Below are 13,810 nucleotides of genomic sequence, written 5' to 3'. Positions count from 1 at the left end.
TACCTCGCCCTTTTGGACATACTCGCGTTGCGTAGCATCCCCATCTTCCAACCCAGATGACACTTAGTCGAAAAATATAATCAAGTGACGACTAAGGTGAACATTAACCGCCGGTATAATCAAAAATCCTCATTGCGTGTAGTATCTAACCACAGCCACCACGAGTCCTACCTCTCTCGGGCCAAACACTACTCCCATCTCAGGAAATATAGAGACTCTGGTCGCAGTGGGCTTGGAAAGGCTCCCCGTGGTACCAGACTCCCAGCTCTGGTCAATATGGTTGCGTAGGATTAGTGGTGGGGTGCACCTTCTTCCCATACCCTATGTAAAGGGCTTCCTCCACTTGTTTCTTTCGGGTTCCCAACAAGCCATTATCCGCTTGTTCATCCCCTGATAGATTTTCTACTTTCCCGAGCTGAGAGATACGCTAATTATTCAAGCCAAATCAAAGATGGAAGACAGCTCGGGGGAAAAAGAAAGACAGTAAGTAAAGACAAGTAAAAAATCTACTGGATCTAGATTTCGGAAATTTTTCGCATAGGTGCTGATGTCAGCCAAAAATTTCAGCCATCCCCAATTACCCCCTAAGTCAACTGTGAGCAGTCAAATTTTTTTCATTTTCTTTGCGCGTTTTTTAAAAGTTCTTGTAAAAGATAAAAAAAAGTTCACAATTTTGGTTTTCAAGCCTTTTTTTTATGTTCCTCAAACCGGTAAAATTTTCAACTCGAATTATTTTTTCAATTTTTATTATTCAGAAAAATGTTTCTAAAAAGTACTCAGTTGAAAATTATTTCAACATGTTGGGAATTTAGGTATGGTAATCGTGAATGAAACAAATCAATTTATTAAACAAATGAATATTATATCTTTTATTAAAATACGCGCTCTAGGGTATGTCTTCACTCGTAAGAGATTTAGCTTAGACTAACTTATTCTTTTAATATTATTTAACTCTGAGGTCTAACAACCTCTCCTCTTTTTGTATAACAAAGATCTCTAAGTTCAAAATATATATATATATGAGTGCAAATGAAGAAAAACATATTGCCTTGCATTTACTTGGAATCTCTCCTCGACCCATGTACCTAAGGTCATAAAATTTGATCCATGCTAGCTTTCTTTTCTTTAAGTAAACATATACATATTTTGAACTCAACTTAGATATATACTACGACTTAAATGCAACACTGTTCGAAATATTATTTAGAACAGAATATTTAGTAAAGAGAAATAATTAAATAAAGTATATATAAGAATAAAGATTGATTTTTGTACAGAGAATCCAACACAACACTTGAATGTTTTCAAAGTTAAAAAGATAATCAACTCAAAGTTCAAAATTTGAATCTTACGATTATGAATATTTTTGAAACATTTTTAGAATGAATTTTTATTCGTATTTTCGTTTAGTTGAATTATTAATCAATCAACTTTTTATTAAAAAAAAAAAAAAACAATATTTACGATATGCAGTTTTAATGGAAATGTCAATAGCTCTTCGATTTCCAATTTTTTCATCATTTTACTTTTTACAAGACGCAGAGCTATTTTTAAATACCCAATATTTTATTTAGTAAATTTTATTTTATCAATATTACGGTCGGCATATTTTGATCTCTTTATCTGTTACGTATCTAGGTCACAGTATCATAAATGTGTACGGTACATCAGATATGTAAAAAGTAATAATTTTTATTATTATTACCGTAAGTTTGATTACATCATTTATATTCCAAGCTATTTGGATTTCATTGACATTTAGCCCGACGTGAATGAATATCGTCGGTAAAAGCCCCAGTTGACGTGAGCATCTATAGCAGAGTAAAGTGTACGTTATCCGGGATTCGGTTATTACTGGCCATTCCCCTAGTCCTTTGAATAATAAACAAACTTCTGCTAAAAGCACTATTGGGTGTGTTACTAAAGCATATAATTTATTATTTTGTCTTAAATTGTGTATGAAACTTGATGTTTGTACTGTAAAAAATTTTTTCTTCGGAGTGATTACGGATTTTATTTGAATTCAAATTCACTCCGTCACTCAAAGTTCCAGCCGTGGTTGAGAAATCCGATTCACTTCAATAGGATTTGATCGGAAATTTCCGATTGAATCTTATTGGAATGAATCGGAAGTTTTTGAAAAATATATTATTTTCCGATTGAAACCGATTGAATCCCATTCAAAATTTTGATCGGAATGAATCGGTTCCAATTGGAAAATAATAACGAAATAAAAATATTATTTTCCGATTGGAACCGATTCATTTCAATTAAAAATTTTGAATGGGATTCAATCGGAAAACAATATTTATTCAATCGGAAAAAAGAGCAGTTGAAAAATTGAACTCATATCTGTTTTTATTACAGTTTCGTATAGTAGTAAAGCGGTGCGACTCTGAAATTGTAAAAATTACATTTTTATCTCAGGCATAACAAATATTACAGTTTCAAACTCGATATTGTCCAGCTCTCTACAGTAAACAGATTTTATAATTTTCAATTTTATTATAAAATTAGTTAAAATTACATTTTCGATCGTTAATATTACTATTCTGTATAGTAGTGTTCTTTTTAAGATATAGAATTTAAAAATTACAGTGTGAGCTGTGATTTTTCTCAGATCATTCATCATTCTCGACAATTGATAACTCACAGTGTAATTTTTATGTTATCAATAAATAAGAGGTATTATTTCAGAAAGCAAAAAATACATAACCAATAAATCTTAATTTTTACAGTTTCTCCTATCAACTATTAATTTTTAAATAAAGCAAGAATTCAGAATAAAAATTAAATAATGCTTTAAAGATTTATTTAACTAAAATTACATTTTAAACTGTAAAATTTTCTGCTTAAAATTGTATTAATTTTATCACTATAACAAATTTCTAAAATTACAGTTTAAGCGTTAATGTTTAAAGATTTTTGCCCCGATGGCCTGTTTTCACTGTAGAAACTGTAATTTTTCAACTGCTCTTTTTTCCGTGAAATCACTCAGCATACGAAATAAATAGGGAGTTTCCCGGGTAAAAAATTGAATCCGTTCAAAATCAAATGAAAATTTTGATTTTTTTATAGAATTTTATTGTACACTAATTAATTAATTTTAATGATGGGAGATTCCGGAACAGACTTTATTGGAATCCGAATTCATTCCGTCACTTGGAGTTCTGGAGTTTAAAAAAAATTCACTCTGCATACGGAGTAAATTGGGAGATTGCTTCTTCAGTAGCGGAGTGGATTTTATTTCAATCTGCATTTACTCCGATTCGGAGTTTTAATATTAAAATAAACTCCCCTTCGGAGTAAATTTCACCCCGAGAGGATTAAATAAATAGAGACATCCGTTCCGAATTCTCTTCAGATTCAATCCCTGTTTACTCCGCTAATTTTTTGCACCTCATACCTGTAATATCATTTTATTTCATTTCCTATAATAATTGACATCGACAATTAATTAAGTTTATTAATTTTACACTGCGATAACGATTCGTTAATTCCTTTTAATGAAAATATAATGTAACTCGTTATGTATAAAAATATGAGTAGAAGTACTAATTGACACTGCTCAATTTTTTGATATTTGATACTTTATTTTAATTAATGAAAATGTATAAAACAAAATACCTAGTAATTTAAAATTTGTTGAAAAAATGGTGTCTCATTTTACCCACTCTTCTTTAATATTTTTTAAATTATTTACTAAACGTAAACTCAACAAAATTATCCGACGACATCATTTCGATAATTTTATTTTAAAATTAATTATTAAGAAACGGAAAAATAAATGAAAATTTCCATTACCATTACATTGATTTTCCATAAAAAGAAAATTGAATCACTAAAATATATTTTTTTTTATTAATTATGCCTTATTTAATATGACCACTTTAATAAGAGGTAAATTCAGAACAGAATTCAGACATAACTGAGAAATTAATGAACAATAAAATGAGAAGAAGTAAAATAAGTAGCATGATTACATTCGCTGGATCATCAAGAATGGAGTGCATTAGTTTCGTCTGCAGTACGAGTCATGCCAATCATCTCAGACTGATTTCAAACTAGCAAACATCATTAAAATTGCGCTACCTCATTTTCATTAGGCACAAAACTAGAGTAGTGTTTAATTGGTGTAGTAAAGAGGTCTCTTTTAAAGCTCTAATGAGATCGCTAATGTACTCGTACGTGTACCAACGAGTAAGTAAATTATAGTACACACTATAAATCAACTATTACACGAGCTTTATAAACGTATATACTAATCATATATAAATAATTGAAGTTAAATTTAATCATCTATTGAATTCAGGCCCAGTTTTTCAGAAAAAGTATATATTTAATCCGGACTTAAATTATTATTGCTGATATATCTATATGTTATTAATGTATAGATATACAGTCGGACCTCGTTACAGGACTACGTGTCATAAGACTCACCCTCAATTTGCTAAAACTCGCTCGAAACGCTCCCCCACCACCAACTCAATGACAATTTTGTGCCAAAACTTCGCTATAAAACTGACGAGCAGTATGACTAAAATCGAGATACAAGCTCCGAATTAGTCTTATAACGAGGTCCGACTGTAATTTAGTCAATGTCACAAAGATCGTTTTATGTTATGACTAGAGTCAGGATTTTTACTTTGATTTAAAAATAACAATTAATTATTAATGCTGTCAAATTTTTGATATTACGGCGGAAATATTGGTTATATAAAAAAATTTTTCAAACAAAAGTTGTTCAAAATTTAAATTTATAAAAAAAATGTCTCTTATAATTTTTTCTTAGGACTAATAAAAAAGCCGTAATTTCAAAATTAAGATTTTCGTAAATATCAAAAATTTGAATCATTCATTATGAATCTTAATTTTGTAACTACGGTAAAAATATTGGTCGTATAAAAAAATTTTTCAAATAAAAGTTGTTCAAAATTTAATTTTATAAAAAAAATGTCTCTTACAATTTTTTTGTAGAATCAATAAGAAAGCCGTAATTTCAAAATTGAGATTTCCATAATTATCAAAAATTTGAATCACTCATTATGAATCTTAATTTTGGAATCATGGTGAAAATATTGGTTGTATCAAAAAATCATAAGAGACATTTTTTTTATAAAATTAAATTTCCCACAACTTTTGTTTGAAAACTTTTATGATAAAATCAATATTTTCGCGGTAATATCAAACATTAGAACCATTCATCTAAATTAAGGCCAAAATTTTGTCCCTACTTATGACTTAATAATTATTCATTTAAATGTCAAATTTTTAATTTTTCCAGCACGAAAATATAACTCGGGTGTTTGCGGTTTTTACTCCCACTCTGGATGTTCTGTGTATTAAATATCCCCCCCCCCCAATTTCCCTTGCGTACGCGCAGATTAAAATTAATCGGTAGTGGGGACGGTTTCCGAAGTTCATTCGCTTTCCATGAGAAGTTTACATACATTATAAATAAGAAATAATTAAATTGTCATTGTAGTTGGCATATGTCATTTTTAGTTCGTGAAATCATTCACAAATGAAAAATTCTAACCTTCATTACAAGAAAGAAAAAACAGCAATTATATTAATGTGACATGAACTGTCTCATTAAGTGAATTATTTTTTCATTGCACATCGTTATGTCACAAATCTGTCCGTCTTCGTCGCATCAATTAGCTGCTGCCGCATTAGCATTTCATCGGGCTAAACGAAAATTTTCAAATCCAACGGAAGTTAAATCACAGACTGAAGTTTTATCAAAAGTATAATTAATAAATTTATAAAATATGATATTTGAATTATATATTACTCTGGTTTATATTGTATGTATAGAATAATGAAGGAAGTTGTAAAGGTATGATAGCGACAACGGAGACAGGAATGATGGGAACGACAACGACGACGACAACGAGGACGTTAGATAAGAAGGAGAATACTTCCTCCAAGTCGAGAGTATCTCGTGACTGCTGTTGCTTACGAAATTGTAAATCTGCTGGTGACGAGCATTCATTCGATGAAGACAAATCGAATCAACATCTCGACGTCGTTGACACAGTTGGAGATTCAATTGTGGTTGGTGTTTCTAAGATGAAAAACGTCAGTGACAATGGAGATGCAGTTGAGAAAATTATTAAAAATAACATTTATGAGTTTGAAGATCCAGCGGAATATGAGTAAATATAAATATAAAAAAATATATTAGGCGTTGGGGTGGGCGATAGGGGTAAAAATTTTTATTTTTGCGGAAAAAATGGGATACCCTTTAGAAAAGGTGAAAAAAAAATTCTGGAAATTAAATAAAATTTTTTCATAAGTAATTTACATAAAGAAAAATTACATTTCACATAATTAAGGATGCAAAGGAAGAAAAAAAAATTTTAATAGTTTTTATCATACAGCAAAAGTCACACTAACAAAAAAATCCATATGGGAATCCAGCCTAGATTCCTATGGGTTCCCACATGGCGTTTTCGGATGGATTCACATATGGATTACTATAGGAATCCAGCATAGGTTCCGATATAGATTCTCATATGGGTTCCTATGGGAATCCACACCATGCCAAATGCATAAGGATTTTTACCTCGATTTCCCATGGGAACCTGCAACATGTCAAAATGGGAATCCAGATACCCATGGTTTCCTTCATGGATTCTTATATGAATCCATACACTCCTATAGGGGAAAGGGGGGCATAGTGGGCCACTCAAGGAAAATAATTATAATATAATTAATTTTTTTTACGCGTTTACTTCTTTTTAGACCCTTGATACTTATTTTCACTTCATTATGCTGCGTCCATTAAATTGAAAAATTGAAAAATAGGGGCAAAGTGGGCCCTGCAAAAAATTTCGGATTTGATATTTTTTATTCTTTACACGTGTGATATTTGCAAATAACTATAAAACAATTGTATTTTAATAATATAAAAGTCATTTTAATAGTCTGCTGCGATATAACTTTAAAATGTAATTTTATTATCTTTAACTTTCTTAATTAATTATATTTAATGAACAGTTTTGGTGGTCTATTTTAACCCTCATTATATAAGAAATTTCGGTAAGCTTATTATCCGTCCGAATTTATTGGTGTGTAGAAAATTTTGAGGGGCCCACTTTACCTCCATATTTTTTGAAGTTTTGAAAATTTTAAGGAGCCTACTTTGCCCCCTCCTCCCTTATTAATTAAATCCATACTTTCCTATATGGATTCCTATGGGTTCCATGCAATCCCCGATCGATTTTTTTGATGGTATTAAAATTTTGTGGCTGATACTTCCGATTTTGTAAAAAGTTTAACAAAAAAATTTCAAAATAATGCTCAATTATATTTAGAAAAGTTATTTTGAAATTTAAAAAAAACAAACTGTTTTCATAAAATTTTACACTGAGAGAAAAAAAAACTTTCTTCAAGTTTATAAATGGTTGTATCCTACCGAGTAAATATTTGTTTAATCTTAGTAAAAATGTACTCCGATCAAGTATATTTTCTTAAAATAAGTACAGAAATTCTTAAACCAAGAAAATATTACTCGGTTGAAGTACATATTTACTATGATTAAGAATGTTATTTGTTTGTATAGTACCGAGTAAATATTTCTTTAAATGAAGTATTTATACTTGGGAAAAGTATTTTTTTAGTGTAGGAGTACTCGATTTTACTACCCGCCTCAAAATAAAAAATAAAATTGTGATTTTTATTTTATTTGAATTTTTCGTTAAAATTTTCTAGTGGGTTTGATATTAAACCGAGATCTACAAAAGAGTCAAGTTCAAAAAAACCGAGTATGATAAATCACGAAAAAATAAGTAATCCCTGTGAACAATTATATAGCAATCGAGAATCGATCGATCTTCTTTATAAAAGTACGTGTATACAGGGAACATTAAGTATAAAAACTTTTCTATTCATTCGAGATAATTAAATGTCATCGATTAATTTTAGCTGACACTCCGAACGATGATAGAGCGCTCGACTTTTCAAGTAAACTGCACGAGTGGGAATGTCGAACTCGGGACGGTTCGCTAATGAAGATACAACGATATTCGCCATCAAAACTTTCTAAGTTCAAACAAGACTCTCAACACCGGCAGAAGCAGAAGCATCAGCAGCAGCAACAACAACTTCAAATTATTAACAATCATGATCATTTAAATTCGAGTACACATCAAACAAAATGTCAGCATCATCACCATCATCATCGCCGTCACTACTGCGATCATCATCAACATCAACATCAAAACAAATCGGTCAAGTCTTCAGATGCGGAGTCAATTTTATGGAATGAAAGCCACTGCAGACATAGAAAAAAATTTGAAAAACTCCATGATCACAGGGAAAGACCACAAGCTTTATGTAGACGATGCAATATGATTCGATGTCCAATAAATTTAAGAATGATCGATACTTTGGTTGAAGATGTAGATGAAACTGAGGACGAAGAGTTAGTCAAAGGTACGGGTTTGATAAAACACAAAGACTCGCTGGACATTCTCGTGGATAAATTCAAGAACCGTAAAATCCTTGGGGAGCCAAAGTTGAAGGGCAAGAAAGTAATAGGTAGTTGGATGAAGATCGATGAGAGTCTGTCATGCGAGAAAATCCCGGATCAGCTTACGTTAGACGAAGCAACAAAAGAATCTTCGTGTACAGATTACCGAGCCAGTAAGACCTGTTGGACTCATACAGAAAGTTTCCAGCATAGATCCAACAAGTTGTACGATCGATTTAAACGGAGGGATGCACGTCATAATTTCATTAATTAATCAGCTTTACTAGACCGGGCCAAAAATTGACTACTTTTTTTTTCGATACTGTGAAAATATTATTCCTGATGACCAAGATAATTATTGTGCAAGTTTGAGTCCTTAATATCGATATTAAGAGGTGTATCGTTACGACTATTAGTTTTTTGACAGAAATTTCATTTTTTACCCAAACCTCGTAAATCATCTATCTGAAAAATTTGAGCAAGGTATAATCTTGAAGGAAATTAAATTCCCTACAAAAAAACTCTCTTAGTAAATTGACGTAAAACGAGCCGTTTCCTTGTAACCGTGCCTTAAACATTGATTTGTTTTTTAAATTCTTTGTTTCTATTTTGGATTTTTGTAACTACTAGAAATATTAAAATTTTTTTTAATCATGATACATATTTTTGAAGGAAATTTAATGCTCTACAACAAAGGTCTCTTAACATTTTTTGCTAAATTCACTCCTTTAAAAGTTATTTAAGGCTATTGAAGTCGTTTTGACTCAATATCAACTTTGACTAACTTTCGAAGGAGTGAATTTAGCAAAAAATGTTAAGGGACCTTTTTTGTAGAGCATTAAATTTCCTTCAAGAAAATGTATCTTGACTAAAAAAATTTTGATATTTCTAGTAGTTACAAAAATTTAAAATAGAAACAAAGAATTTAAAAAACAAATCAATTTTTAAGGCGCGGTTACAAGGAAACGGCTCGTTTTACGTCAGTTTACTAAGAGAGATTTTTTGTAGGGAATTCGATTTCCTTTAAGAATATTCATTGTTCAAATTTTTCAGATAGATGATTTACAAGTTTTGGGTAAAAAATGGAATTTCTGTCAAAAAACTAATAGTCGTAACGATACACTTCTTCATATCAATATTAAGGGCTCAAACTTGCACAATAATTTTTTTTGTCATCAGGAATAATATTTTCACAGTATCGAAAAAAAAAGTCGATTTTTTTGGCCCAGTCTAAGCTTTAAAAATAATTTACCGGTCATTTATATTTTATTTATGGGTAAAAAAATGAAAATTTTTGTAAGACTTTTTTTTTAAATATACATTTTTAAAAATTAAAAAAGTTTTGTAGTTTTAAATTTTAAGTTTTGAAATCAATGGTGGTAAGAATTTTTATTTACGACACAGATTCATATTTTTGTTATAAACGAATCGAAGCGTTCTTTGTAAGCATCACGAAGTTGTTCAGACACTCGTGCAATTTTATCTTGAGAATGGAATTTCTTTGAAATATTTTCACGTAAGAGAATTTCCTCAAATATTCTTGAGTTTAAGTTATTGAGAATCGCTCCAGCGACCACTGAGTTCGTAGACATTGAGCTTTTAGATTTAGAAAGGTTTCGTCGGGTTCGATGTCTTCTAAAAGCTCTGTTAAAAATAATAATAAAAATTCAAATTTTACTTTTATTTTATTTAAATTATATATAATAATTAATTTAACATTGCAATTATTTTAATTACCTGAATAATTAGCGCCGCTTGATTGGCACCGGCATATATTTTATCACGATACTTAGGAATGATATTAAATGAAACGCTTGCATGAATATTTTTATCCAGTTGAGAAAACTCTTTTTTTATTACAACGTTCTTTTCATTTCTTTCATCTACTGCCAATAATAATTAAAATCTTATTTTAATTCCCTCGCGAATTATGAAAAAAAATTCAATTTATTTCCCATAGTAATCTCTTGCAGTTTTTTTTATTTATTTAAATCTTTACCTTCAAATTCAATTTTATCATTTTCATTTTAAAAATATCTTTGGTATGTTGGCTGCAAATAAAATACTATTGTTGTGCCATAAATTGTTTTCTTTGATCATTATTTCACAATTTAACAAAATCTTATGCAAATTATTATATTCATTTATTTTAACCTCTATAAGAGTAATAACTTCTTTTACTTCCTTTGATAAATCACCTGAGTTTCAATTCTGTTTATTGTTGCATTTTGGTCTGGTATTTTATTATTTACTACGTTGCCTATCATTCTTTGACGATAATTTCTGAAGGCTGTCTTATTTAATTAAATAAATATGACAAATATTAAATTTATATTAATATCTTAAATAAATAAAAATTTATTTAGACGGAGAGAAAATTATGGCGACTGTTCTAGTGCGCTTATGAAATATCAACATGGTATGGTAATTATTACTTGAATTATGGGGTTTACGCTCGTAATAAAAGGAAAAGTTCCTATGGTTGTAGGAAAAATTTCGATTGTTATGGTAAAAATTACCGTGTCGTATGGTAATTTAATTACGGTAATTATTACTATGCTCATGAGAATAGTTCCCATGGTCACATAGTAAATCCTACATGCATATAACGGTTCCTAGGTGCGTAGGAGAATAAAACCTATGCATCGTGGTAACCACTACCATGATATATGGTAAATATTTCCTTGATATGATGGTAATTGTTCCTATACTACTACGGTAATTATTACCACACTATTATGATAAAGGTTACAGTGCATTACATCACTAAATCCTATAATGTATGGGAATCATTAGGATAATATATGGGAATGGTTAATACAGTAGTACAGTAATGATTACTATGGAGGTATGGTAATCATTACCATCATATTATGGTAATGATGCCTATAATATGAGGAATTACTAAAAGTCATGGTAATTGTTTCTATATAGTATGGTTATAGTTACCGTAATACTATAGTAATCATTACTGTACTATCATGGTAAACGTTACAGTAAATTATATCATTAATTCCCATAATATACGGGAATCACGACAAAAATATGTGGTAATGGTTATTATAGTAGCATAGTAATGATTACTATTGTAGTATGGCAATAAATATTATAATATTATGGTAATTATGCACATAATATGAGGAATTACTGAAAGTCATGGTAATTGTTTCTATATAGTGTGTTAATAGTTACCGTCATATTATGATAATCATTACCGTATTATCATGGTAAACGTAACAGTAAGTTATATCATTGTTTCCTATAATGTATGATGGGAATCGTCACCATAACAGTATAGTAATGATTACTAGGATAGTATGGTAACTATTACTATAATATTATGGTAATAATTCCCATAATATGAGGAATTATTAAAAGTCATAGTAATTGTTTCTATAGAATATGACAATATTTACCGTATTATTATGTTAATCATTACTGTACTATCATAGTAAACGTTACAGTAAATTATATCATTGATTCCTATAATGTATGATGGGAATCATTATTATAATTGCATAGTCATTTATAGGATAGTATGGTAACTATTACCATAATATTATGGTAATAATTCCTATAATCTGAGGAATTTCTAAATGTCATGATAATCGTTTCTATATATTATGGTAATACTTACTATAATATTAAAGTAATTGTTATCATGCTATTATAGTAAAAGTTACAGTATATTATATCATTGATTCTCATAATAGATATAAATAATTACCATAATACTTTAGTAATGATTACTGTGGTAGTATGATAATCATTACCATAATATGAATAATTACTATACGTCAGGATAATTGTCACGGTTTATTTTAGCAATAGTTACTGTAACATCATGGTAATTATTACCATGCTATTACGGTAAACGTTACAGTATATCATTGATACCCCTAATGTATAGGGATAACTACCATAATATCTGGTAATGGTTATCATAATAGTATAGTAATGATTACTATGATCATAATAATATTATGGTAATAATTCCTATATAAGAAATTTCTCAATGTTATGGTAACGGTTACTGTAGCGGTAGGGGAACGATCACCATAATGTCAAAGGAATTATTACCATAATCTAATAGATACTATTCCAATATCCTGTAGGAATGAAAACCCATATATATATATATATATATATATATATATATATATATATATATATATATATATATATATATATATATATATATATATATATAAGAATGGTCGCCATGATTTCTATGGCTGCCATTCTTATAATTGATAATAAAAAAAATAAATGTTACCGTGCGATATGGAAACCATTCCCATAACATATTGTAATTGTTACCATACCTTTCTCTTCGGGTATTTATTTTAATTACTTGAATAATAATTGCGGCATTTTGAGCTTCATCGAATGAAACACTAGTATTCTCAAGAATATTCCGTATGGATATTATATTGTCATCATCTTAATTTGTTAATTAATTATCAATATATTTATATATATATATATTATAATAAAAAAATTAATGAATAAAAATTAAACCTGACTCATTATCGGCATCCAAATAATCACGGAATGCTTGTTGAAGTTTTGGGGCTACAGCAGAAATTCGTTTAAAATCAACTCCCATAGACTGTAGAGTATTAATAATAAATTCACTGCTCTCCACAATATTATTAACAACATTAATTGCCACTAATTATGATAGAATATATATGAAAATTGTAATATAATAATAATACATAAAATTAATTAAAAAAGTAATTTAAATATATAAAGTACCCTTGGTATTGTCTCGTGTAATTAAAAGTGTGTCAACATAATCAGCGATAAAATGATAAATATTTGTTGGCTGAGTACGTAGAACCTGAATGTATATAAATTAATGAGATAATCCATTGAACAATTATATTATTAATTGAATATTGAGCTTGTAAAATCAATAAATCAAGTGTATATATAAATATATATATACATACCTTGTGAGAAATATCTTTACATAGTTCGTGTAATCCTTCGGGTACTCTGCACACATATTTTGAATCGTGCACTTCTGATATACTATCCATATATGTTCAATTAATAAAAAAATTTTATTGCCACGTGTGAATAAATTAAGTGAGCGATTGTCAAACATTTTATTGCATTTGTTTTTTATCATATTCGTAGTTTTTTTTTTTCGAAGACATTCCCCGCTTTTTTTAAATATTCAATGACAAAAATTTTATTGGGTAATTAAAAAAAAATTGAAGCATTAATTGAAAGAAAGACAACGCAATTACAATTTCGCCGAGATATAGATTTTTAAACAAATTACTTACAGTTGTTATTAATCAGGAGTCAAACAAAATT

At 29.3% G+C, this 13,810-nt stretch overlaps 2 protein-coding genes across 6 annotated transcripts; one reads left to right on the top strand and one right to left on the bottom strand.

The window, feature by feature from the left end:
* The first annotated feature begins 5,443 nt into the window (after window positions 1–5,443).
* LOC130668686 (uncharacterized) lies at window positions 5,444–9,186 on the top strand. Its single transcript, XM_057471084.1, has 4 exons — window positions 5,444–5,750; window positions 5,821–6,161; window positions 7,720–7,853; window positions 7,933–9,186. Exons 1-4 carry the CDS (start codon window positions 5,628–5,630, stop codon window positions 8,751–8,753), a joined length of 1,419 nt encoding a protein of 472 aa, XP_057327067.1. The 5' UTR covers window positions 5,444–5,627; the 3' UTR covers window positions 8,754–9,186.
* A 674-nt stretch (window positions 9,187–9,860) lies between these two features.
* On the bottom strand, window positions 9,861–13,581 carry LOC130670609 (uncharacterized). 5 transcript variants are annotated; one of them, XR_008990364.1, is made up of 8 exons: window positions 13,438–13,581; window positions 13,241–13,325; window positions 13,001–13,153; window positions 12,834–12,922; window positions 10,634–10,773; window positions 10,479–10,530; window positions 10,217–10,365; window positions 9,861–10,123 (listed from the first exon to the last, which is right to left on the bottom strand). XR_008990364.1 is itself a non-coding variant. In XM_057474031.1 (7 exons), exons 1-5 carry the CDS (start codon window positions 13,525–13,527, stop codon window positions 10,657–10,659), a joined length of 534 nt encoding a protein of 177 aa, XP_057330014.1. In that variant the 5' UTR covers window positions 13,528–13,581; the 3' UTR covers window positions 9,861–10,123; window positions 10,217–10,365; window positions 10,479–10,656. The 5 variants fall into 5 exon arrangements, 2 of the variants coding, with proteins under 2 accessions (XP_057330014.1, XP_057330023.1); XM_057474031.1 differs by having other exon boundaries at window positions 10,479–10,773; XM_057474040.1 differs by having other exon boundaries at window positions 10,217–10,530.
* Window positions 13,582–13,810: the final 229 nt, after the last annotated feature.

Source organism: Microplitis mediator, chromosome 1, assembly GCF_029852145.1.
Source record: "Microplitis mediator isolate UGA2020A chromosome 1, iyMicMedi2.1, whole genome shotgun sequence".
In the NCBI taxonomy this organism is placed as follows: domain Eukaryota; kingdom Metazoa; phylum Arthropoda; class Insecta; order Hymenoptera; family Braconidae; genus Microplitis; species Microplitis mediator.
The sequence above is the reverse complement of the archived record's forward strand: the minus strand, read 5'-3'. Positions and strand labels throughout refer to the sequence as shown.